This window comes from Rosa chinensis, chromosome 5 (assembly GCF_002994745.2).
Source record: "Rosa chinensis cultivar Old Blush chromosome 5, RchiOBHm-V2, whole genome shotgun sequence".
NCBI lineage: Eukaryota > Viridiplantae > Streptophyta > Magnoliopsida > Rosales > Rosaceae > Rosa > Rosa chinensis.
In genome coordinates this window covers 5,424,989-5,450,942 of record NC_037092.1, presented here as the reverse complement: position 1 = coordinate 5,450,942, position 25,954 = coordinate 5,424,989, and the positions used below count along the sequence as shown (strand labels likewise).

Genomic DNA, 25,954 nt, shown 5'->3' with positions numbered 1-25,954 from the left:
GGAAGTTTTGGTTGTCGGATTGTGGGAATCCGACCTTCGGGTTTCCTTTGTTCCGATGTGGAATACTTTAATCGACGGAGATAGATTAATGGTGAAGTTTGGATTGAATCCGGAAAGAAATTGAGATGTGGAATTTCGTAGGGTTTTGGGATTCATTATAGAATCGTACTTGTTTATCGAATTATTGTTTACGGAATATAATTGTATACAGGACGAGGTACCGACCCGTCGCTTGACGAGGATCCTTACGCTTGGGTACCACGTTAGCCGCATACTGTGAGTGGACTTTTGTTTTAAATAAGGATGCATGCATTTATTTCTTAAAATAATGCTCTAGTTATTAATCATATTACATTTTGAGCAAATGAATTGATTTTCGAATTTGATTTCGGTTTATCTTTTGGATTTGCTTTCAATAATGAGTTTCAAAGGTTGGTTATGATTTATAATATTATTTGACTAATTACTTATTTCCGAGATAAGAATCTATGATTAATTTCGGACATTATTTTTGCTATGCGCGGATTCAGAATTTATACTCTACTTTATTTTCAAAATATCCGCCAAAGTGAAATATTGGCTATTATGGTTTTTTTCTTACTTACTATTCTGAGATTGAGAGAAATCTTGGCGTGCGGGGTCACGTCTTTGCACACTTGGATTCTTATCTCGTGAGAAATGTGGGGAAGCTATACAGATTTATTGGTTTTCGACGATTTTCTTCCTCACCATACGCGGGTCATGTGATTAGGTCTCCTCCTCACTTACTTTGTGTTTGTGAGTGGCAGTGGAGGTAGCTTTTCTCCTCCTCACGTGGGTGGCAGTCGAGGTAATGTTCTCCTCCTCGCACAATCTATGTGTGAGTGGCAGTCGAGGTTATTAGTTCTCCTCCTCCCACAATCTATGTGTGAGTGGCAGTTGAGGGTAGGTTGAGCCTAAGGGGCTCCTTTACCCGTATGGTGACATCTCTTCCCCTTATCCTTTTATTTGTTACTTGACTAGCGGGGCTAGTCCGATTCTTTTAGCCAGCGGGGACTGGTATGTTTTCACGAGACTCCGAGTTTTAAAGACATACGTTTTATAAACGTTGCATGCATCGAAGTTTTTACGAATTTAAATACGTGGGAAAGTATAAACTTCTTTTATTTTGTAATTATTTATTTTGTCCACTCACGCTAACGTTTTTATGTACTTTCCCCTGGGCCCTTCGGTTTCAAATGCCCAGTTCGCGGTGTAGCTGTTCGGCTTTAGGAGTTGAGGCTTAGCACCACCGCTGTCATCTATCCCTCGTAGGTTACTTGCTAACGTACTTTGTATATCGTTGTTCTTTTGGTTTTAGACTGCTCTGATAACCTTGAGATTTTTGTATTAATATTGTAACCTATGACTTGGTTGTAATTTGAGTTAATTGGATAATTTGATACTCTAAATTGTGGAGTTGTGCGGTTTTGGGAGCAGGGTGACTCCAGGAGTTTTGGAGGGTTGTTTAGAAGTGAAATTGAAATTCTACAGGTTTTGGGTTGCCCATTTTTAAGAGAGGTTATGCCGAAATTTTTGGTAAACCTTCTTTAAAGGTGGGTCCCGCGGGGCCACTTCGGATTCCAGGGTGGAATCCAGGGCGGACCCTGTCAGCAAAGTAAGATAACCAATCCCGATTGTCATGATATGACCTCGCCACCAACATCAAGACGAATCGTTGCATCCTCTTTTACACCGTGTTCCAAAACCGCCAGACCACGTGCAAAGACAATTCACCATCACGTTGATAACTAGAGAGCACCGACAATTGAACAAATAGTCCGCAAGAAAGACACCATGAAAATGACACATCAGCAAGACTAAGACTTTCAAACCTTAGCTCAATAGAGTAGAGATTTATTACTAGACCTAAAACACCAAAAAAGCAAACCCTAAATGAAATGAAAAAGAAGACACCATGATTTGATTTGCTTCTTCCACCGTATAGCCACCAACGGGCAATTAAAGGTTCTCACCACCAAACTTGTACTAACACATGTAGCCTTCTTTCCACCAGTTTTGATTCGCAACATCAACGGATCAACTTACCACAATCCCACCAAACCCAGCCGTGCCAACCGCTCAAGAAACATCGCTGACCTCGAGTGTTAAGGCACCAAACACCCATCAATCCCTTCCGAAGGGACACCACAAATTGCATGCACAACCACCGTAAAGAACCCTTGACCTGAACGAACATCATCATGGATCGCGTTCCAGACGGGATTCCCATCATTGTCATCCAGAAAGAAGAAAAGCAGATCATGATCTCCTTCCCTCCAACCACCAGATCTCGCTGGAGATAACCCACACCCGTTCGGCAGTGACCACCCTACCTTGCCAAGACCAGAGGCCTTCGCAGGCACATGGACACTGCCGGACGAGGTCTCTTGCATTTTCCAGGCGCACCAAACTGCTTTTCTTTTTCCTCTGAGATTTGTGGAGCTCTATTTATCTCAAGTAATTGTAATTGTTATGAAACTTGATGGTAGTGGACTAGTAAAAGTACTTGTGGACAAAAATCCTTGGATATGTTTTTATTTATAATCTCCTTTAAGTTCTCAGTGTGTGTACATTGTCAAAAGCTAGCCCCTAAAACTTTCATTACCTGCTTTCCTAACAATAATTTAGCTGAGAAAAGTGATAAACGTTGATAAGGAAGAGATTGTTGTAGGAGAATTGTAATTGTGTTTATTATTAATAATAGGAGCTCTTTATATAGGGAGTTACAAGGACATAATAGGTAATAGAATCCGAATACAATTGAATACTTAGAACAATTTCCTATTACAACTCTAAACCCTAGTTTGTAGAGGCACACATTATGTCGACATCTTTCAACACTCCCCCTTATGCCGCTCAAACTTGGTGATGACGCTTTGATTGTTGCCTCGTTAAAAACCTTGCCAGGTAACAAAAACCCTGTGGGACAAAAATAACCCTGGTCGAAGGACAAAAAGAGCACAATATGTCCTTCACTCTTCGAGATCGAACATGTAGACATCATGCCTCCCCCTGATGTCAATATCTCTCCCTGATTGCTACAATCATGGGAGTTCGGATAACTTTCTTAATCCGATGTTCTTCACATGTTCCTCGAAGGTGGATTTAGGTAACGACTTAGTAAATAAGTCCGCTACATTATCCTTAGATAGGATTTGGTTCACTTCAATATTTAGAAGTGCTTGTTGTTGCTGATTGTAAAAGAATTTAGGCGATATATGCTTAGTGTTGTCGCCCTTGATGAAACCTAATTTCATTTGTTCAATACAAGCTGCATTATCTTCATAAATGCATGTAGGTTCATCGGTGGTAGACTTCAAACCACAAGTTCCTCGAATGTGTCTAACTATAGACCTTAGCCATATGCATTCTCGCACAGTTTCATGTAGAGCAATGATCTCTGCATGATTTGAGGAAGTAGCAACAAAGGTCTGCTTTGTAAACCTCCAAGATATCGCAGTGCTTCCCATGGTAAAGACATAACCCGTTTGGGAGCGACCTTTATGAGGGTCAGAGAGATACCATACATCAGCAAACATCACCATCGTTTTGGTGTAAGGGAGGAAGATGACGCCGGTTACTCTTGGCGGTGGCAGCTGTGTTGGTCATGGCGTCTTGGACGGCGCCTCTTGGGCTAATGAGATCCGTTCTCATTCTTCCGTCATTATTTTCTCTCTGCAGGGATAGAACAAGCCCATATCTATCGTACATTTTAAGTAACGAAAGATTGTCTTTATACCTGTCCAATGACGTTGCGTTGGCGCAGTGCTATATCTAGCCAACAAGTTCGTAACAATTTAGGTGTCCGGTCTTGTATTGTGACAAGTACAATAATGCGCCTATTGTACTTAGGTAAACACTTTTGCTATTAACACATTTTCATCATCATCCTTGGGACAAAACGGATCCCTTTTAGGGCCAAGACTACGGACGACCATGGGAGTGCATCTTTGACTTTATCAAAATGCAAAACATTTAGACACGGTTACAAGTTCTAAACCTAGACAAAACCGTGTTCTCCCAAGGTCTTTCATCTCAAACTCGGATTTCAGGTGTCCAGCGGTTCCCTTAGCTCTCAAGGGTTTCAATTATGTTTATCAACATAAACCGTGACAATTGCAAATCCAGATGTTGTCATGAAAACGCAGGGGCATAGTTCATCATATCCCTTCCTAATCAAATTGTCACTTTAGTAAGTGTTTCACCCTCATTGCAAACGTGCTCCGTGGTCAAGAGCCACTTGATTTGGGTAAATAAAGTGCACAAGAACCTTCATTATATTCCGTATCTAGATCCCCATAGAGATACGTAGTGACCACATTCATAAGCTGCATTTTCAGTTATTTGGAAACTACCAAACTGACAAGGTAGTGGAGTGCAATGACATTCATTACAAGAGAATATGTCTTCTCGTAGTTGATTCCAGGGCGTTTTGTGAGAAGCCTTGCGCCATAAGGCCAGATTATCATCTCTTTTTCTCATCACGCTATCTAACGAAGACATATTAATGTCAACAAGTTTTATGTTAGGAGGTGTTGGCATCTCAGGACTGAAATTCTTCCTCTTCGTTAGTGAATCCAATTCAACCTGGATCGCATATTTCTATTTAAGCCAATTTTCTCTACGTTGGCATTCTTCAACGGAGTAAGGTTCGGTGTCATGAGTCTCAATAATTCCACGTCCTCATGTACACTAGTGTAGTTTGTAGAGATCTCTATATTCTCAGGAATTGGTTCTAACATTGAGGTGTCCCCCAACGATGTCTCTTGGACATAACCACAATCCACGATATTCTCATGAGATGGATTTTGAGTATCAATAATCAATGGATCAAGTTGTGCCAAACTTTCTCTCTTCCTAGAGCGAGAATCCATCGAACCTATGAGTCTCCTACGCTCTCTAGCGGAACCCATGGCCTATGAAGCCATTATGACACTTTGTGGCGTCACCAAACCACCATCTGTAGTGGTGCCATACCCATCTCCTCTGGGTGGCACCATGTCCTCCTATGGGGACATCAATCCTTGCAGACATGTTTGCAGCATGTATATGTGATCTCGTCACTTTTAGGGGATCAAGATGAGACATAATGGGGACAAACCACGACAATTCCAATCGTTTCTGTTGAACGTTGACGTTCTAATCTCCCCCTAACGACGGGAAGACTGTCTCATCAAAGTGACAATCCTCAAATCCAGCGGAAAAAAAGATCGCCTGTCAAGGGTTCTACATAGCGGACTTATAGTTGGAGACTCATGTCCAACAAATATATATATATATATATATATATATGCATTCGTTGCAATGACTCATGTTGATGCGCTGTGGCGGCGCAATTGGCACATGAACCGCACACTCAAATATGCATAAGTACGAGATATTAGACTCGAACCCAGTCACTAGCTGTAACGCAAATAGTGGCTGCTATGAGTTGTAGACGAATTAGCATAGCTGCATGCGATGTTGCATAACCCAAGAGGAAATATTGGTGCGCATTACCAATGTCCGGGCTACCATTGTAGTCGTTTAATGGTGGCTTTTCAGCGAGACCAATTGAGTGTGTACATGAGAATATGATACTTGATATCAATACCCAATTATATGCAATAGTCATCGAAAATTTTCGATGTAAGCTCTCTAACATTATCAAGTCAAATTGACTGAATGAGATGATCTGGGTAGTGAGCCCGTAGCCATATGTTATGTGTTAGGAGTGTAGTATAAGCAGCATTACGAGTGGATAATGGCACAACACGTGACCAGCATGTTTGTGTATCAACCAACACCATAAAACATCTATATGGTCGGCAAGTTGGTTGATCAAATCCACAGAATTCCCTTAGATTCTTTGTAAGAATGGAATTATTTCCTCAATCTCCTTTGCATAGGATGGTCTCAATCCTAAATAACAGGCTTTACAGAACGAAACATGGACCTTATAATCAACCAATGAAGGTTTTGGTTAAGCCACAATGTCACAATGGACTTGAGAAGTAGGGAGAGGAGTTGAATAAGGGTTTATGGCGTCAATGCCATATATTTACCGCAGGGGGTAGGCGGCGCCGGCCATGTGTGGCTGGTCTTTGCATAATCATGGCGCCATAAGGCGCATGTGCAGCTCCCCGAACCAATTCTTGGTTCTTACTTTTCTTCATTCTGAAAATGGATGTCCGCGTAAAGTCTTTAATACACGGATCATCATGCCAAAGCCTATATATGTCAGAATCCCATAAGTCGTCTCTCATGACATGGTTGGATTCAATAACTCGAATAGTGAGCGACACATAAGTTTCTCTAATACTCATTTATGTTTGTAGTCATTAGAGGTGATGCAAAGGAACTCCGTCCATTCTCATAATGTGTTTCCATATGAAAATCATTGGCTCTTATATAATAAAGTTTGAATTAAGATATGTCCAAGATATTAAGTAAAAGAATTAACGCTTTATTAATAGCCAATGATTACATCAAAGTTTTTTTTTTTTAACCAAAGTCTAATCTAAAAATAAAAGTCAAACTTAGACAGATTGTAGTCACTCAATCCGTTCGGTGACTCCAATCAAATATGACCAGGAAAGTAGGAAGAGATGTCGGTGGAGCGAGGCTCTCTTAAGTATCACTAATCTCAATTACTTTCCTAGACATCATACTTAATTAGGTGAGCCAAGTGAGAAAGAGTTAAAACAAAATGTCATTTATTGATTTAAGGCATAACTGCCATTACATAATTCTTGGAAAAATAAAAGACTATTCGAAATAAAAATCTACGGCATTTTGTCTTCATCGCCAGATTTAAAGTCTTTTTGAACTTGATGTCTTGATCACTGTGAGGCAGCTGCAAACTCAGCCCCATTGATCAGACGTTCCATATCAGAAATAGATACCATGAAGAGGATTCTCCCTTGATTGAGGCGCATTGGCGCAATGTGCATGGTCCCTAGGACCTGAGGTGTTGGAAGAGTATGACCATGGCCAACGTTGGCTCTATGGTTTCCAACCCGTAGTCCCTCAAAATCACGGGTCCTACGATGGCGTGATTGTCGCCTTTGGCGACTACCTTCATGAGCATTTCAATCATATGGATCATGACGTCTGTGGCGACTTTCTCTAGCCATAGGACGATGCTTTGGATAGCTATCTCGAAGCCTATCAATTTCTTTTCTCACAAGCTCGTTGTCTTGCCTTTCAGCAATTTCCATAGCTTCAATAAGCTTGTGATCTGTCTTGTATTTATATGAGTCCGAAGTAAATCACAGGACCTCATAGCATACACAGGGAAGGTATTGAGGGTTTTCTCAATCAATTGTTCTTCTGTGATCTTCTTGCCACAGAAGCGCATCATTCCTGTGATGCGGAGAGCTTCTGAATAAAATTGTATGATTGTATCAAAGTCAGAGAAGCGAAGATCATTCCATTATGCTTCTAAATTCGGAAGGATGGAGTCACGAACATTTCCATGACGTTCACGAAGCACTTGCCAAAGCTTTATGGCGCTATCCTCATTCATGAACTCAAACTAGAGGTCTCTATCCATATGACGCATCATTAGGGCAAGTGCCCTGGAATTGTCAATCTCAGTTTGAGGGTCTAGAGCAGTTCCTTCATAACAAAGCTCTTGGATTGTGTGCAATAGATCACGGAAAATAAGATGGAGCTCGACGTCCTGAGCCCACAATATGTATCTTTTGCCTGCATAATCCAATGGAACAAAATCGAGTATGTTCGAGTTTGACATCCTGAAAAAGGGTGAAACAAGAACGAATTAGTTTCGGAGCTAAACTTCCACGAAAACTAAAATAATAAGATTTCCGAGCTATGCTACCAAAAAATCAATTTCCAAGAATCTCTTTTGGATTAGACCAAACAATAATGTTTTAATATGGTCACAATTTGATGATTACGGACGCTCTTAGTCCAAGCATTGTGAACACTCTTAGTTCACACGAACGCTCTTAGTTTGTTTAATTATGAACACTCTTAGTTCATAGGAACACTCTTAGTTCGTTAAGGGTGAATCCCCACAATTCCGCTTTGTTAAATACTCAAAACCATTTGGCAACATATATTCCAATATTCTGCAGAAAATAAAAGAATTTAAAATACATGAAAGTAGCAACTTTAATTCACAAAAACTTACGTGATGGTTCTTGGATTGAGGACACGCGCGTGTTGGAGCAGGCGTGTTTTGGGGCAGCAGCAATAAGTGGCAGCAGCAACAGTTTGCAGCAGTAGGTGCGCAGGGCAGCAGCAACAACAATTTTCAACAGCAACAACAGTTTTCAGTAGCAGCAGCAGCAGTTTCTAGCGACAGCAGTTTCCAGCAGCAGTAGTAGCAGTTTTCAGAAATAGCAGCAGGTTGCAGGAGGAGGGGCAGCAAGCAGGGACTGCAGGTCTTGCAGCAGGAAGCTGGGCTGCAGGAGGCTGTGGCAGGAGGTAGGTCGAGCTAAGGTTTTTGTGGGTAAGGAGGGTTGCGGCAGATTTTTGTGAGAGGGAGTTTTTAGGTTTTTTTTCTTTTGGGTTAGGGTTAGAACTCGTACTGATAACGTGTTGTAGGAGAATTGTAATTGTGTTTATTATTGATAATAGGAGCCCTTTATATAGGGAGTTACAAGGTACATAATAGGTAATAGAATCCGAATACAATTGAATACCTATAACACTCTCTTATTACAAATCTAAATCCTAGTTTGTAGAAGCACACATTATGTCGACATCCTTCAACAGAGATAACTATATCCTCATACCTTCTCTTCTCTAATTCGATGTTCTCGAATTTAATGTCTTTGGTTATATGGATATGGATGGTAATGATTTTCTCTAGTCAATAGAAAACCTGCATAAGAAGTCACTAGACTATTGATTCTATATTATTATTGTAGATTTGGTTCTGAACTAGAATATTAGTCTTCTGAGAAATGAGAAGTTAAATTTACTCATTGGCTGATCATTTCTATTTGATTTTTTGCTTTTAGAAGTTAGTTACTAAATGGGGATTCATCCAAAGAAATAGATTTAGATGGAGACATCATTTTATAGTATATAGAAACAAGTCAGTAAACTTGGTATACTAGACCTTTCGATCATGAATATGTTTCGCATGTTTTTCAGATTTCAGACAAATAACGAGAAAATAAACAAACTGTTTATAACTTTGTGATTTGTCCCACAGAAATTGAGAGCCATCTCAAAGAGAAGTATCGCAGAGCTAGCAGTAAAGTGAGAAATAAGAGTGCCAAAATGACAATCATAAGACACTTATTTGAAAACCCATAGCTAGCTGAGTAAAATATAGATGAGTAGATAGTATTCTAGTAATGACCAATAAAAGACCCCAAAACCATTTCATTGTGTTTTATCTTCACTATGCAATAATCTCCGGAAGAGCATCATCATCCAGGATAAAAGGCATTTCCTTGCCGAGAACTTGTTTCTTTCTCCATTTTGCTTACGGAGGCAGTAGAAAAGCTTGAGATTTGACAGAAATGAATCATCCTTGGGTTTTTTTTTTTACTTGGTGTAAAAAATGGTGACAAAATGTACTACCACTTCAAGCCATGACCTGATTTGGATAAATCTCCTTTGATCCACTTTTTTAAAGAAGAAGAAAAAAAAAATGATTTGGATAAATCTCTCTCCAGTAGGTCTTTTTCATCATTCAGTTTTTTCTTGCTCTCGATATAAAAACTAAAAAGAGACACTTTTTTATTTATTTATTTATAAAAGACGTGATTGCAAAAAGTGCTCCTACGTCCTTTCTAAATCTGAAGATAGCCGAGGCCTGGCTGCCCTAACCAAATCCTCAAGATAGAGGGCCAGACAACCCCAATCTCAGGACTTAACAAGAAACCCATTAGGGTTTTCTCAATTTTCCAAGTACTCCTTCTCCTCCTCTTCGATCAAATTAAATTCGATTGACATATTACATATAAAATTAAATACGATTGTATGTGGGATTACTGAGTTGCCGAATTGCATTATGGAATCCATAGTCTCATTGCTCTCTCTAAAAGATGCAGTGAATACTATTCTGATATCATTTCGGGATGTGCTCTAAATGTTTATTGTAATAAGGGGTTTAGTTAAGCTCAATGTCCTCCCTTTATATTTGGTAGTTTCATTAATAGAGGCTTGAGAGCAGCCGCATCGGCCCTTTATTTTCAAAAAAAAAAAAAGACTCAGTGAATACTATCCTGGCTTCCCCTCCACAGTGGAAGCACCTTTCTCATCCAATACTAACAAGGCGCAATCTTGAATTCGACTACCTCGATCAGCATTTTCGGAAGCAGATACACAAGAAGAGTAGAACTTGAAGCAAAGAAGGCGACGACTTGTAAGACGTGTGTATAAATACTTGCAGCACGGCTGCTAAATTACTTTATCGTTTATCTCGAAAATTGGTAATTTGTTACAACCGATTAATAATGTACCTTCTTGATATATGCTCGTTATCAATCTCATTTTTGCTTCTTTGCTTCCTTTAGTTTACTTTCTATTTTTACAACATAGAAAAGTATATGTTGAGTGTTAGTTTATGATTTTCACAGGACATGCATGTACATGGTTTGGGAACATATTTGGCTTTTGATCATCAACCAATTTGCTTAGTTGACTAAACATAGATTGTATTTATGAGGACGTACAGGTTTAAGTTTGAATTTTGGTATTAATTAGCAGGATGCTCGATGAGTATTTCTGTTATAGGTTGACTGAGCTACATTGAGTGTCATTTACGCCAAGTATAGGTTTAGTATCATCATATTTATAATTCTTTTCTCATATTGATCTAGCTTTCCTTGTCATGACAGGAATACATTCTTTCAAATTGTGTCAATCCTTAAATTGATATACTATTAGGCACTCCTCTGGCTGTAACCCCCGGTTCTGAGCTTGGCATCAGCAGCTCGTATGGTGGAATCCCTGGCCCACATCTGTTACGCAGTCTTGAATCGGCATTTCTTCGTTCAATCTCCTTTTCAATCCTCCTCATATCCATAGAAAATCTGTAAAATGCCTCAATGATAACTGGGTCAGCTGACCAAGTGGACAAGTCTTTTCTATCGGCAATATACTCCTCATCCGGGGAGTGCGCTGAGATGATATCTAGCACAGCCATATATTTTATTGTTTCTAGTAAATTTGGCAATGACGATAGAAAATATTTCTCTGGATCCTTAATGAAAGTAGCATACTCTAGTTCATGCTCTTGTGGCAGTAGTCTTCGCATGTGTGGTGGGCGGGTTGGGACATATCCGCCATATGGATACTGCCCATAGTTCAATGCAGCGTGGTATGCTGATGAGAGCCAAATGACGGTGGTGAGAATGGAGGCAAGATCGTCTGGAGTAGAGAGTTGTGGCCACCAGCTAGCATGGCGAAGGTCGGCATGGCCTGAATTGATCCATTCCTTGTACCAGGCTTGCAGTTCTGTATCAGAATGAACCACACTTGCATCAGGATAGTAATAACGGACATAGGTTTGAACCAATCTCTCAATTGCTGTCCATATGAGGAGCCCATCTGTTGCGTAAGGATAATCTTCGATAAGTAGTCTTAGTCCATGGACCTGACCGGGGTCGGGTATTGCCATTCCTCTATGCAGAAATGAAAATAAAGTAAATTCTGGGAAATAATGTTCTCATATGAATGATATGATGACAATATAAATTGAGTGAAAGTCTTTTCAAATTAATTATGTACCTTCTAATGAGATCTGCAGGAAGGCCCTCAAGGTCAAAACGCCACCAGTCTTGATATGCAGCACAACTAATCTCCATGCTATGTTTGCCAGCAGTGAAAGTAGACTCAATTATTCCTTCAGAATTGATCAGAAACTGACGGGCCAATGCATTTATCTTCATTGTGTATCGAATGTGAGGCTTGAGAAGTCTATAGATGGGATGCATCGCACTCAGCTGCCGCTGAGTTGCTATGATAAATGGTTCCATACACGCATGGGAGCGTAACCTGTTATAAGAAATTGAAATTTGAGCCTCAGTGAACCTTATTCAAGGAATTTTATAAAGATTCTTTCATGTTGAATTTTATGAGCATTATGGAAACTGCTGGTGTGTATTACCAGTGATGAATGAGTTGATGAACGCAGGAATCATTGGAGCATACATGGGCTTTGCCAAGTTCCCAAAGCCAAAATGTTGTAGCATCAACTGGAGGAGTGAGAACCTGCCTGGATGGTGAATTTGAATTGGTTTGATGGAGACTGAGCTCAATAGCGATGGGCTTCAATGTTCCCAATGGGGTGAGGAAGAAAATTGTACGTGTTGCATAAGCTTTTAGGTCATCCATAGCATTTATTTGGTTGATAAACGGAAGGAAAATGTCATGATAGTCTAGTATGAACAGCTTGTTTTCTTCCAATGCCTGAAAAGTTACCACAACCATATATACTCTGATAGGTTAGTACAATCTATCAGTTTTGTAGATGATATTTAGATTATCTACCTGTTGCACAGACATGCCATTTAGATGGCCTAGTATATGTTCTTCCTTGAGTGCCGATTCTTGTGGGCCATAAGTTGAGGCATTCAGTTTGCTTACAGGTGGGAAAGTTGTGAGCCTCTGTATGCTTAGAGGATTTATGCCTGCAAGTGCTTGACGGCCAAACTCGTCATCTGGGAAACAACAAGATGTAATCCCTGAAAATGGAGTGAGAATTTAAGTACATATATGGTACACCCAGCTCTTGGTTGCATCATGTTTAGGTCATTTTTGATACACACCAGTTCTCTGGCTTATTAAGATGAGAGGATGCTTACTTTTGTCTAACTTTGGAGGATCGAATTTGAGGAATTCCTGAACTTTGTTGAATATATTTGTCCATGAAAGATTCATCTTAGTGTTCATTTCGACCGAAGATATATCCCTATACAGATCTCTGATATCTGAATGGACCTTGAAAACATCAGTATTCCTGGTGACTGTTGTTAGTATAGGAATAATGTGCCTCAGAATTGCCTTTAACTTTCCAAGATCAAGAGATTCTATCTTGGACTCCTCAAACTCTTCATCTCTAGGTACATAGGCCATCAGGAATTCATTTACTGGTGACTCCAGATTCTCATCTGTTGTATTATCAATGTAAATGTCAATAGTGTTAGTACAATAATAACCGAAATTGAATACTGGATAGTATCTTCTTTTAGCTATATCCAAAAGTCCAATAAATTTATTCTCAAAATTACTTTACAACTTGCAACTTTCGTTCAGACCAAATTAGAAGTTACTATGTAGTCCTACTAGTACTACTGGTCTATGTTAAACTAAGGAGTCACCTGTCTTGGTTCGAGGCCTTCCAGTTCGACAGCGTCTTGGGTGTGGCTGTTTGTTGCCTCCAAGGATGGGCCTTATGTATCCATCTCCCAGATCTGGATTTCCAATGTCATTGTAAGTGTCATAGTCGTATATTCTATCAGATGGTTTTCGAAATCCTGTTCCATCACCCCTCAGTTGAGTTAGCTCCATTTTTCTTAGTTCTTTCAGCCCTCCTGGTGTTTCACTAGGTAAGTATGCCTACAAAGTTCAGATTGATCGATCATTACAACCTGGCCATTTATATACGTGGTATGTTATTGATATATTGTGCAAGAATATATAACTCCATAACTTAATTTTCACCTTATTGGTAGAGAAGAAGATTCTTTTGGCAGGGTTTTCGCACTCCGGTTGAACCCAAGAGTTGCAGGCAAAATTAATAGCACCTTCAATGTTGATGCCATCCAAATAGAACTCGCTCCGGTCTCTGTTGCTAACCGTGATGGCTCCCGGCATCCCAAAGTTAGAATCCACCACAAATTTAACTTCGTAAGTACTGGTCTTCCCGGCACCCATTTTCAAATTCCTTGTCCAATCCAATATAGCTTCCTCACTCAGGTTTGGCTTCATTTCCTCTTCATTTGTTTCAACATGTTCATGATCAAGGGAGAGATTATAGATTAATAATGAGTGATATCAATAAATCAACCGGAGATTATATATAGCAAATTAAGCGGCTTACTTGTGTGGATTTGAGTACTAACAAGCTGTAGCACAACACCCTTGTGATTATGATGATCACCATGGCCATTATGTGAAGCATAATTGCCAAACCGCCTAAGCATCATCTCTTTCATGGTATTTAACTTATTTTCACTTTTCCTTTTGACAGTGACTAGTGCAGTGAGTTCCAAAGTCACTGCAGGCTGCTGCTTCACATTCTCTGAAGCCGCATCAACTACAACATCAACGGATCCTGCTGCGAGTTCCAAAGGCTGCTGCTTCTCGTTCTCTGCAGCAACTCCAACGGCAACGGCGGTGGATGCTGGTATATGATCCGAACGAGCACGGGCGGCCGCCACTTTCCTTCTCTCACTTGGATGCCATCTCCTCTTCGTTGAACAAATGAAATTAATGGCGAAACTAGAAGGGTGCATGTTATAATGATGCCTCCTAATATTCAGAGGTAATGCTTCTACTGCAAATGTGTCCATAATGTTTCTTGCCATGTGTGTTCCAATATTGCTAGGGATTCAAATGCGTGTGTTTCGGTGTATATATATATATATGACTATATGTTCCTCTTGTGATATCAAGAAGTTTGAGTGGCACATGTCCATGTCCCATCATATGTCATTACGTTTTTACATTAGGGTAGTGAGAATCCGAATTTGAAACTAATCGATAGTCAAAAAAATATATCGATAGATATTTCGCATAGATGATAATTTGAATGATTTAGAAGATGAATCCGGTTGCGGAGCCAGATAATTGAAGAAATGTGGTTTCAATAATTCTAACATTTTTTCATGTTTAATGTTTACGTTCAAAAGCACAAATCTGTAGGAAAAGCAATCCGATTTTAACATAATTAGTCATTTGATATTCTAATTAATCATGTAGTATCTGTTAAAAATCAAAATTAATTTCTTCGATTAATTTTTACATAATAAAGATACATAAAATCTATGGGATCTCATAGCAAAATGACCCTTTATAAATATCACGTTCATGGTTGCAGACCCAGACGTACAACAACCTTTTGTATGGGGCCTTTATTGTATATTACATTTGATGTAAGTTCATTTTTGAGTTCCATTGTTTTTTAGTGAACTCTCTCCTTCAAACTCTTGTCACATGGAACATAATAGAACGAGTTTCGTTACTATCTTATGCTAAAACATCATGTTTTATGCATTTTTTATTTTATTTTTATATTTGGCATGTGGTCATGATCACACATGCATATCACAATTAAGAATGATATATCCAGTTACATGTGAGCCTGCACATTCATTTTGGTCAAAAGTAGGGTCATCATTTGGCTTTTGCGCCGTAATCCCACTTCAAGTTCGGTCGGCCGGTAGACTCGGTCTATTCTCAAATAAGGTAGGGTATGAGTTATGCAAATAAAACCCGCCTTAAAGGCCCTATTCAATTAAAACCTAACATTTTTTTTTTCTAAATATGTTTATCTTTTATTTTTTATCCACGCATAACTTATCTCTTTTTTATTTTGTGACGAAGTGGTGTTAGCTCAGTGGTTAGAACACCCACTACCTAATGACGAAGTCATAGGTTCGAGTCACCATTGGGGTATGAGTGAAATCCTTTGATCTCTTTTAAAAAAAGTAAAGAAAAAAAAATCCCTTTTTTATTTTGTAATTTTTTTAAAAATAATTCTTATTTTGTAATTGATTTAATAATTTTTTTTTATGTTAAACAACAATTAATTTTGAGAGATTTGGAGAGATAATTAATTGAACAGATTTTATCCAGAGCAGAGCTCCGCTTTGAAATAAACGTGTGAAGTTCGAGTTTTCGGTCACTCTTCGGTCGCATATCCAGATCTCGACCGTTCAGTTTTTAAGTACTATTGTATAGATCATCTCTGCAAATTTTCAGTCCAATTGATGATCGTTAAGGTATCTAACTCGCTTAAATCAATGAACGGACTGAATCTGTCAACTTGAACCGTATTAGCTTTAAAACAGTTATCAATGTCTTAACAATCATCAATTTGGCTGAAAATTTGCAGAGATGATCTATACACTAGTACCTAAAAACTAAACTGTCGAGATGTGGATAGGCGACCAAAAAGTGACCCAAAACTCGAACTTCACATGTTAATTTCAAAGCAAAGCTCTGCTCTGGATAAGATCTGATTAATTGAATATAACTACTTTAACTAATATTTATAAATGTTATTAAGGTAATTTCAAATAAAATATATAATTAAATAGGGTCAACAAAAAAAAAGGTACTTGACCCAAAGCCCCAAAATGAGAGAAAATTATCTCACTTACCCTAACAAGAGATTTTATTCCCACTAACCAAATTTAAAGTAAAATAACTATTCTGCCCTCAACCTAATTAATGAATTACATATTCCCACTCAACCCCCTCACCCCACTCTCTCACCGTTTCTCTCTCTCAAATTGCCGTCTCTCCCTATCTTTCTCAAATTCCCTCTTCTTCTTCAACCTTTGAATCCCTCATTAAACCCTAATTTGCTAATCGTCACAGGGCTTTTCACAGCTACTCCGGCCTCGTCTCAGTTGCTGACTCGCGGAGAGAGAGCATGGCTCCTCTATTTTCCTCTGCTCCATTGTCGTCTTCTCCCTCGATTGGAATGAGGCTGCTGTCAATGGGCAGATCAAGTGAGTTGTGCTCATGGATTAGAGCTCTGACGACGTAGCAGCAAGTGGTGATGATGACGATGTGAAAGGATTCTGGATGGGGTTGACGCGGAGATCTACATGGCGCTCTACATCGCCTCGCCGCAATGCTGTCGTCGATGCGTTCGAGTTGCCGCCGGAGACGATCGCTGCCGGGGAAGAGGTGACACCAAGTTCGACGCCGGCGAGTGAGCATTTCCTCTTCTGCTTATATCTGCTTATTCTTACTCTCTGTTTCATTTCCTCTTCTAATTGTTTCTTTTTCCTCTTTGATTTTTGAATCGCATAAATGGCAAGTCAAAGAATCACACCGCTTAGAACCAGCCCCTGCGCGGTGAATGAAGTAGACATGCCCAGGTTGAGACTGAGAGGAGACTTAATAGCCATGGCTAATTTTGTTCCTGCAGTTAAATCCACCTGCTCAAATAGTTTCACAACTTTTCAATTTCCTTTTCTTCTTTTTTTTTGGTCTAAATCGTCTTTTGAATTCGATTCTTCAGATTTTGTGCCTTACAGAGGGAATTGTGTCTTCTAAGTGAAAATTTGCAAGGAAATTACCATAGAATCGATAATGGCAAGTATTCATTTCAATAAACTGTGGGAAGTTGCAAGGTGCCCAAATCAAAAAAAATTTTTGTTGGTAAAATGGGGGCTTCTGCCCAGAATGGAAGAAAAAAAAAGTTCTATTAGGCCAATAGAAGTGTGTTAAAGGTTTATTGGGGGGTAATAGACGTTTATTGGAGGGCAATAGACATTTTGAATTGATGTGATCTTATCATTTTTTTCTTTAATTAAAGTTTTATTTGTCTAAATCTAGGGATATTAGTTTCTATTTCAGCGACTGAAAGTTCTATTGGGAGGCAATAGACGTCTACTAAGGGGCAATAGACATCTATTGGGGGGCGGTAGATGTCTATTAAGGGGCAATAGACATCTATTGCCCAATAGATGTCTATTGGGGCAAGTTGGCTGGTGACAGGATTTCAGCTAAAGTTGGCCGGATTCCGGCGGTCTATTGGGGGGCAATAGATGTCTATTGGGGGCAAAAAAACATTTCCGATGAGATTTTCAGCAAATTCAGGTGGGCGGCAACCGGTGACCCAATTCCGGCGTCCGGTGACCTAAATCCTGTGAAAGTTGGCCGGAATCCGGCGACTGGTGACCGGACTCCCGCGGCGGTGACGGGGCTCCGGCGAAGTCTCTTATGGTTTCTCTCTTTAAGTAACAAAGGGGTGAGAGTAAAATGGTATTAAAAAAAATTAAAAAACAAAAAAAAAAATCTTAATGGGGTATTAGGGAAAACCTCCTTAGAGTGTTTTTAGTAAGAGAGAATTAAAAAAAACTTAATAGGGTAAGTGGGAAAAAAATCCCTAAAAATGGAGTAAATTGACAAAAACCTAAAAAAAAAAAAAGTCTCGAATTACCCATTGATACAACCATTGAGCCACATTTTTGAGAAAAATAAAATAATGTATGTTTATTTTTTGCTAAACAAAGTAAGGCTCTTTTCGACTCTATTGGAAAGGGCCAGCCCAACCCTAATGGGCAGGTAAAGTCAAACTATATTGATAGTTTGATACAATGGTGTTTTTTTTTTGGGTATCGGTGGATTTAGAGCAATACTTTTCTGACATGTAGATCTGTAATAACCTTAAAAATAGAGGCTAACGTACGTCATCGATCTGTTTGTTGAATTTCTAGATTTGAATCATCTAACTTTTTTCTTTAAAATGTGAACTGCTCAGAACATGAGGGGAAACAAGATAAACAGAGAATTGTATGAATAAGCTAGTTAACCCCAACACCGGCCACTTCGAAGCTACCTAGGGCTAGTTAGGGCTACTGTTTTAGTGTTTTTAAGATATGGTTGGCTAATAGTCAAACCAGTACTATAATTAAAAATCTCGTTTCAGTTCTCAGTGTACATTGTCAAAAGCTAGCCCCTAAAACTTATAGTACTTCCTTTCCTAACAATAATTTAGCTGAGAATGGTGACAAGGTTGATAAGGAAGGGATAGTTAATCTTATCCTCATACCTTCTCTTCTCTAATTCAATGTTCTCTAATTTGATGCCTTTGGTTATATGGACAGTAATACTTTTATCAGTATAGAGAACCTCGTAAGACATAGTGACGTCTAGACTATTGTTTCTCTATTACTCCTTAATCCTATTATTATTGTTATTGTAGATTTGTTTCTGAACTAGAATATTAGTTTCCAACGCAATGTGAGAAATGAAAAGTAAAAATTTGGGTGGATATGTCATATAGCAGCCTCATTGGCAGATCATTCAGTTTGATGTTTTGCTTACTAGTAGTTGGATACTAGATGGGGCCGGGATTCATCCAAAGAATTAGATATAGATAGGAACATCATTTTATCCTAATATATTAGAACAAGATAAGTTAGGATTCCTTCTACACTAGACCTTTCATGATATGTTTTGTAAGTTTTTCTGATTCCAGACAAATAGCGAGAAAATAAACAAATATAATACAAACCGTTTACATTGTGATTGTCTCATAGAAATTGAGTGTCATCAGGAAGCGAAATATCGCAGAGCCAGCAGTAAAGTGAGAAATAAGAGTGCCAAAATAGCAATCATAAGATGAGTAGATTGTATTCTAGTAATGACAAATAAAAGACCCATTACTCAAAAACCATGTCATTTTGATTTACCTTCACTATGCAATAACCTTTGAAAGAGCATCATCGTCTAAGATAAAAATGAAAACATTTCCTTATTGAGAACCTTGTTTCTTTCTCCATTTTGCCTACGGAGGCAGTAGAAAGCTTGTGCTTTTACATAAATGAATCATCTTTTGGATTTATTTTCGCTCACGGACATAAAAAAGAGACATTAAAAAAAAACTGACGAGCTATCTGAAAGATAGCCCAGGCCTGGATGCCTAGTCAAATTCTCAAGGTAAAGGAGGCCCAGATAAACCCAACACCGGACTTCATTAGAATTCAAAGCCTGGGACTCATTAGGGTTTTCTCAATCTTTAGTATTCCTCCTCCACCTCATCCTCACCGATCAAATTAAATTCGATTGACGAATTACGTAGAAAATTAAGCTATGCCTGTATCTGGTGAGCAAAGAGAAAGCAGAAGATGTGGGATTACCGAGTTGCCGGATTGCATTATGGAATCCATAGTTTCATTGCTTGCTACGTCTAGAAGACGCAGTGAATAGTTGAATACTATCTAGTATCTTGGCTTCCCCCCCACAGTGGAAGCACCTTTCTCATCCAATATTAACAAGGCGCAATCTTGAATTCGACTACGTCAATCATCATTTTCGGAAGCAGATACACGAGAGATGATTACGTCTTGGAGCAGAGGAGGCGACGATTTGTAAGACGTGTGCATAAATATTTGCAGGTAACAAGGTCGACTCTTTCAAATTGGATTTCTATCTTAAAAGCATGTCAGCTTTGATGGGTGGATTCGTTTTGCAATGACAAAAGAAGTTGAAGAGCTTGACCTTCAACTTGGGTTTTTTAACATACCAGATTAACATTATGTTTTCCCTCCGAGTTTACATGTTGGCTCGACTTTAAATCTAAACATTGTCATTGGAGGAATGTATTCTAAGTCCTCCCTACTACTGTTTTTGACGCGTTCTATCAGCTAATTACTCTTCATCTAAAAGAAAGTTTTCACTTTTCCTCGATCAATGTCTGATGACAAATCTCTTCTCTGTTTGTTTGTCACTCGAAAGCTTGACCTTAGATCATTGAACCATGATGGGTGAATCACAACTTAGTATTGTTGCTGGTGATCGTCTCACTTATCTGAAAGTGTTACATTCTGAGGAGAGAACCAAAATGGAGATTTCGAACTAAATCTTGACTCCTTGGAATACACTAGCAACAGTGCCCGCGCTTTGCTGCGGGATGTGAATCATAACCATAATATTTTTTATTACTCTCTAAACTTAAAAGGAGAGAATATGAATGATAGAATTGTTTTCATTGCTGTAGATCATCTAAAACAAAAGATGACTTACTATTATTACAATTACATTATCATGCATCATTCGGATAATCAAATTTTATTCAACTAATGTTTGTGGTGGAAATTGTTTGGTAGAGTAATTGCTTGCATAGACAATAATATTGTTGATCTCATAACATTACTTGGTAGAATCTTTGTGCAAACTTATTTGAATTTATTGATTACAGTGGAGAAATTGGAGTAGCTGTACTTGACCTTACCAACTACCTTTTGAGGTCAAGTACACTTGGGTATTTCTTGACCCCAATCAATCAGTTGAAATGAAACTTGGTGTATGAGAACTCTTTGATGGAAGTTGGCCTGAACAGATTGAGCCAATCAAAAAGCACATTGAGACTTGTTTTGTGCAAGACTTTTGAGGCTTCATGTTGCACATCTTTTTGCTGGATATAAGTTAGCTTCTGGTCTTGATATTAGCTTCCAGTTTCTCCAAAGTGGTTCTTTTGGCTGCGATGATATAGAAGTATTATCAAAGATGTTATACAGCAGTATGAAATGTTATAAGCAGGAAAAATGTTATAAAATAGTTCATGTATGATTCTTAGCTGAAATGTTAAGATGGTGAGGTCTCAAGTATTTTCCCAAAATCACAATATCAGTGAATAAAAACAAATGAGCAAAACCCAAAAACACTGAAAGGAACACTGAATCAGACAAAGAAATATAAGTTATTGAAATTGTTTAGTTGCTAATCAGATTCAAAATTGCAAAGCATAATAGATCCAGAGAAATTACCAGCTGAGAAATGCTTTCCCTATTTATCGAACCACAATTGATTTCCTTCTCACCAGCTCCAAGCTCTCAGCTAGCTGAAAAGGCAAGAGCATGATTAATGTATAGCACCAAGCATGATCAAGTTATCAGATAGTCCTCCTTTTAAAAAAGACAATAGTAAATTTATAGTAATTAAATCATATATATTATTAGCTTGTTGTTTAGGAATCAAAACCAGCTTAGAATAAGCAAAGAAGAACATCATCTATGCCCACACACGAAAGAAGAAAAAACACAACTTTAATCAACTTACCATTGATTCCAACTTTGGTCTTCTCACTATTACATGATCCTAACCAAACTGGCCAAAACAATCAAAACTAAGCTTCGCTGCCATAGGCAAGGAAGATTTCAAAGATTTAAAACTTTCCAACTTTAAGACATTAGGAAGCAATAAATTAACCCAATTTTAAAGTGAGCCAAGTACAGGGAAGGGGTATACTAAAACCATACGACAATGACGTGTATTTAAATCATACCCAAGGGATTTCTTTGAAGACAAATGTATGACATAACCTTCTGCTCCCCTTCACCTGGAACATTTGCATCGGAAAGAATCACCTGTAAAAAGTAAAACATTTGGTAACAACATTTGGTAACAATCAGTAGAATTTTGAATTCCATAAGCAAATTAAGACCAATATATTGGTGAAGGATGAGCTACCTCTAGTCCAAGGGAATCAATTATCTCATCACTTTTAAACACCTTACTGAATTGAGCTTTTATAAGTAACTATTAACTTACTTATCTTGATGCTTCTAACATCACCCCTACCTCCTTTAGTTTTGCAGGACCCAAATCCACCAGTTCTAAATTTAAACCAAAAACAAAGCACTAAAAGCTGGAAAGTTAATCATAAGATTTCCCCTTTCCTTCTTCCATTTACTATAGCTTTCTTTCTTAGAAGATTGAAGCATGCTGTTATAAGAATAACCTTCAAAGCATATTGTTAAGGACTGTCAACATTTATTGAAATAATGCTGACCTTCAAGTCCACGTTCTGCTTTAATCCTCGGCTAGTAGCTGCAACACCCTCAGACCATATTGAATCATCAGTTGTGATTGAGCCAAACTATGCCTATCAACAACTCATTCAAATAAATTCAACCGGTCTGGCGTGAGAGAATGATATTCCTATATTCAATTGTTCATTGCTTCTGAGGCTTAGTTAGAATCAGTAAGAAGGCATGATGAACTGAGGCATATGCAACGTTAAATATTTGAAATACACCGAATCTATTTATACTGGGTAAACCTTGTGGAGTTGTGGAAGGCTTCCGCTACATTTGGGTCCAATATCAGATCGTTCCTGGCTGCCCATTTCAGAAATAGATTCCAACGTTTCAAACTTCAGCAAAAGCAATGAAATTTGATGGAAGATTTTGAAGGAATTGAAGGTGAGAATTACCTGTTCGTCGACGATATGATTCTAGAAAGCTGAACTCTTTACACACTGTTCACTGTAGTTGATTTTGATCACCGATTTTGAGACTGGGTAACATTCACTGATAGAGGCTTCCGAAGATTGTAGATTGGCCGTTTTTTTTATATACCATCTCTATTTCACAGTGTATCTGATGGACCTGACAGAAGTCTCCCGAACAAAGCAAGCCGTAAATCACGGAAAAAAAAAAGGGCAAAACCGTCCTTTCACTCAAACAGTGCTAGGAACAGTGCCAGCTCTAGGGGTTTTAGTATATGTATAATTAGATTTTGCGATTGCAGGTTTTTTTTCCCATACGAACTCCATATATGGTTAGCAAGACGACCAAAGTGGTGTATTCGGCTGGTACATTACTTTATCGTTTATCTCGAAAATTGGTAATTTGTTAGAACCGATTAATAATGTACCTCGTTCTGTGCTCGTTATCAATCTCATATTTGCTTCCTTTATTTTACTTTCTATTTTTACAACATAGAAACGTATATGTTGAGTGTCAGTTTCTGATTTTGACAGGACATGTACATGGTTTGGGAACATAGTTGGCTATTGATCATCAACCAATTTGCTTAGTTGACTAACTATAGACTTTATTTAGGAGGACAGGTTTTAAGTTTGAATTTTGGTATTAATTAGCAGGATGAATTCTTTCTACTCGATGAGTATTAATGCATGTTATGGGTTGACTGAGCTAAATTGATTGTCATTTAAGCTGAGTATGGCTTAGTATCATCATGTTTATAATTCTTTTTTCATACTGATCTAGCTTTCCTTGTCAGGACAGGATTACATTCTTTCAGATTGTGTCAATCCTTAAACTGATATACTATTAGGCACTCCTCTGGCTGTAACCCCAGGTTCTGAGCTCGGCAAGAGCAGCTCGTATGGTGGAATCCCTGCCCCACATCTGTTACGCAGTCTTGAATCGGCATTTCTTCGTTCAATCTCCTTTTCAATTCTCCTCATATCCATAGAAAATCTGTAGAATGCCTCAATGATAACTGGGTCAGCTGACCAAGTGGACAAGTCTTTTCTTTCCCCAGTATACTCCTCATCCGGGGAATGCCCTGAGATGATATCTACCACAGCCATATACTTTGTTGCTTCGAGTAAACTTGGCAATGACGTAAGAAAATATCTATCTGGATCCTTAATGAAAGTAGCGTACTAGTTCATGCTCTTGTGACAGTAATCTCCGCATGTTTGGGGGGCAGGTTGGGACATATCCGGCCGCCATATGGATACTGCCCATTGTTCAATGCAGCGTGGAATGCTGATGAGAGCCAAATTATGGTGGTGAGAATGGAGACAAGATCATCTGGAGTAGAGAGTTTTGGCCACCAGTTAGCATGGCGAAGATCAGCATGGCCTGAATTGATCCATTCCTTGTACCAGGTTTGTAGTTCTGTATCAGAATGAACCACACTTGCATCATGTTGATGTCATAATTTGGTTCGACAAATACTTTTGACTTTTCAACCCATTCCACGCGGTACGCATTGAAATGTCAAAGAGTCCACGTAGGACTCTGACCTTTCAACGCACTTAAACCTTTCATCGAGAAAGAAAAGATAACCCTAAGATGGAAATAATCATGACTACTGAGATGCCTCACTTTGGTACTCCAAGTCTTCAACCTTGGATCTCTACCTCTTAAGTCTTGGACGGTCACCATGTGATTGACTCACCATCTTGGATGGCAAGGCAAAAGCATATCACGACCTCACTACTAGAATAGCACAGTCCAAAGGAACCAAGAGTCTCAACCCCCAAGACCAAGAGTTCGACCCCCAAGCTTAGAAGCCTCGACCTCTAAGGATCATGACCACGAGCTCCAAGGCTAAAGCCTCGACCTCCAAGCTCACGCACATGTAATCGTCATGATAAGACATGGAGCACCAATCAAGAAGCAAATCTTACCTAATTGGACAAGTGTCACAATCCCATGACCAGCATGGCCACGAACGTGGGTTGAAGATGATGTGATTAGAAAAGACCATAAAATGGTGCCATCTGTCACCCACTCTGCCACCCACTCGACCAAACCCATGCTGATGGCATGTCAGAAAAGGAGCTGACACCCTTATTTTCGGGGCCAAGCCCATACTCCAACAGTGTACCTCAACCACCTCCAAGCCCTATAAAAAGAAGGACTCTTCCTTCATTCGGGGTCTCGGAATCACTTTCCAAAAATACCAACAAAACTTCTCCTCCTTCTCACTTTCTAATTTGATCATCGGAGCCTGACGGGCCAGCACCATGTTCAATCGACCAGTCAACCCTATGGAGAGAAGATAAACCCCACATCCAAGATCTTACCCTACTACCCCACCTAGGACTTCAACTTTCTCTTCTCTCCGAAAGCTATGCCAAAATGCATAGTCCTTTCCATAAAGCTCCGCCAACTCGAGGTGGTGGAAGCCCAACATCAGGTGGAGGAAGCCCAACATCAGGTGAAGGAAGTCCGAGACGAGACTATCAGTTTCACCCAACAAGGAGCTTGGGAGCCCAACATCAGGTGAAGGAAGTCCGAGACGAGACTATCAGTTTCACCCAACAAGGAGCTTGGGAGCCCAACATCATGTGGAGGAAGCCCGACGTGAGGCCATCAGTTCCACCCAAGAAAGGAGCTTGGAAGCCTAACATCAGGTGGAGGAAGCCCAACATCAGGTGAAGGAAGTCCGAGACGAGACTATCAGTTTCACCCAACAAGGAGCTTGGGAGCCCAACATCAAGTGGAGGAAGCCCGACGTGAGGCCATCAGTTCTACCCAAGAAAGGAGCTTGGAAGCCCAACATCAGGTGGAGGAAGCCCAACATCAGGTGAAAGAAGTCCAAGACGAGACTACCAGTTTCACCAAACAAGGTAGCTTGGAGACCCAACATCAGGTGAAGGAAGCCCAAGGCCATACCTTCAGTCACAAGTGCACGACCAGGGCTACTCACGTAGTCAAACTAATCGAAGGAAAAGATAGGCCCACTTGAAGAAAACAACCCCACCACTTTACACTTGGATTTCAACGGAACTTCC

At 39.3% G+C, this 25,954-nt stretch overlaps 1 protein-coding gene, 1 long non-coding RNA gene and 1 pseudogene across 3 annotated transcripts; all 3 read right to left on the bottom strand.

Moving 5' to 3' along the window:
- Positions 1-10,760: 10,760 nt before the first annotated feature.
- Positions 10,761-14,522, bottom strand: LOC112167843 (linoleate 13S-lipoxygenase 3-1, chloroplastic). The gene is made up of 8 exons (XM_024304928.2): positions 14,033-14,522; positions 13,654-13,925; positions 13,311-13,548; positions 12,795-13,100; positions 12,481-12,674; positions 12,098-12,399; positions 11,719-11,985; positions 10,761-11,612 (listed from the first exon to the last, which is right to left on the bottom strand). Exons 1-8 carry the CDS (start codon positions 14,517-14,519, stop codon positions 10,856-10,858), a joined length of 2,823 nt encoding a protein of 940 aa, XP_024160696.2. The 5' UTR covers positions 14,520-14,522; the 3' UTR covers positions 10,761-10,855.
- Positions 14,523-20,799: 6,277 nt separating this feature from the next.
- Positions 20,800-23,077, bottom strand: LOC112167849. 2 transcript variants are annotated; one of them, XR_002923962.2, is made up of 5 exons: positions 22,892-23,076; positions 22,469-22,796; positions 21,962-22,043; positions 21,444-21,517; positions 20,800-21,155 (listed from the first exon to the last, which is right to left on the bottom strand). It is a non-coding gene; the product is annotated as an uncharacterized LOC112167849 (long non-coding RNA). The 2 variants fall into 2 exon arrangements; XR_005800430.1 differs by lacking the exon at positions 20,800-21,155 and adding an exon at positions 21,179-21,352 and having other exon boundaries at positions 22,892-23,077.
- Positions 23,078-23,678: 601 nt separating this feature from the next.
- Positions 23,679-25,954, bottom strand: part of LOC112202979 — a 33,759-nt pseudogene continuing 31,483 nt past the window's right edge.

Bases quoted from the DNA above. Each gene is read 5' to 3' on its own strand.
- LOC112167843 (XM_024304928.2), bottom strand. From the start codon at position 14,519: ATGGCAAGAAACATTATGGACACATTTGCAGTAGAAGCATTACCTCTG. The intron at 13,926-14,032 runs GTAAGCCGCTTA...AAACAAATGAAG, and splicing joins TAGTACTCAAATCCACACAA to AGGAAATGAAGCCAAACCTG. The intron at 12,400-12,480 runs GTAGATAATCTA...GTAACTTTTCAG, and splicing joins ATGGCATGTCTGTGCAACAG to GCATTGGAAGAAAACAAGCT.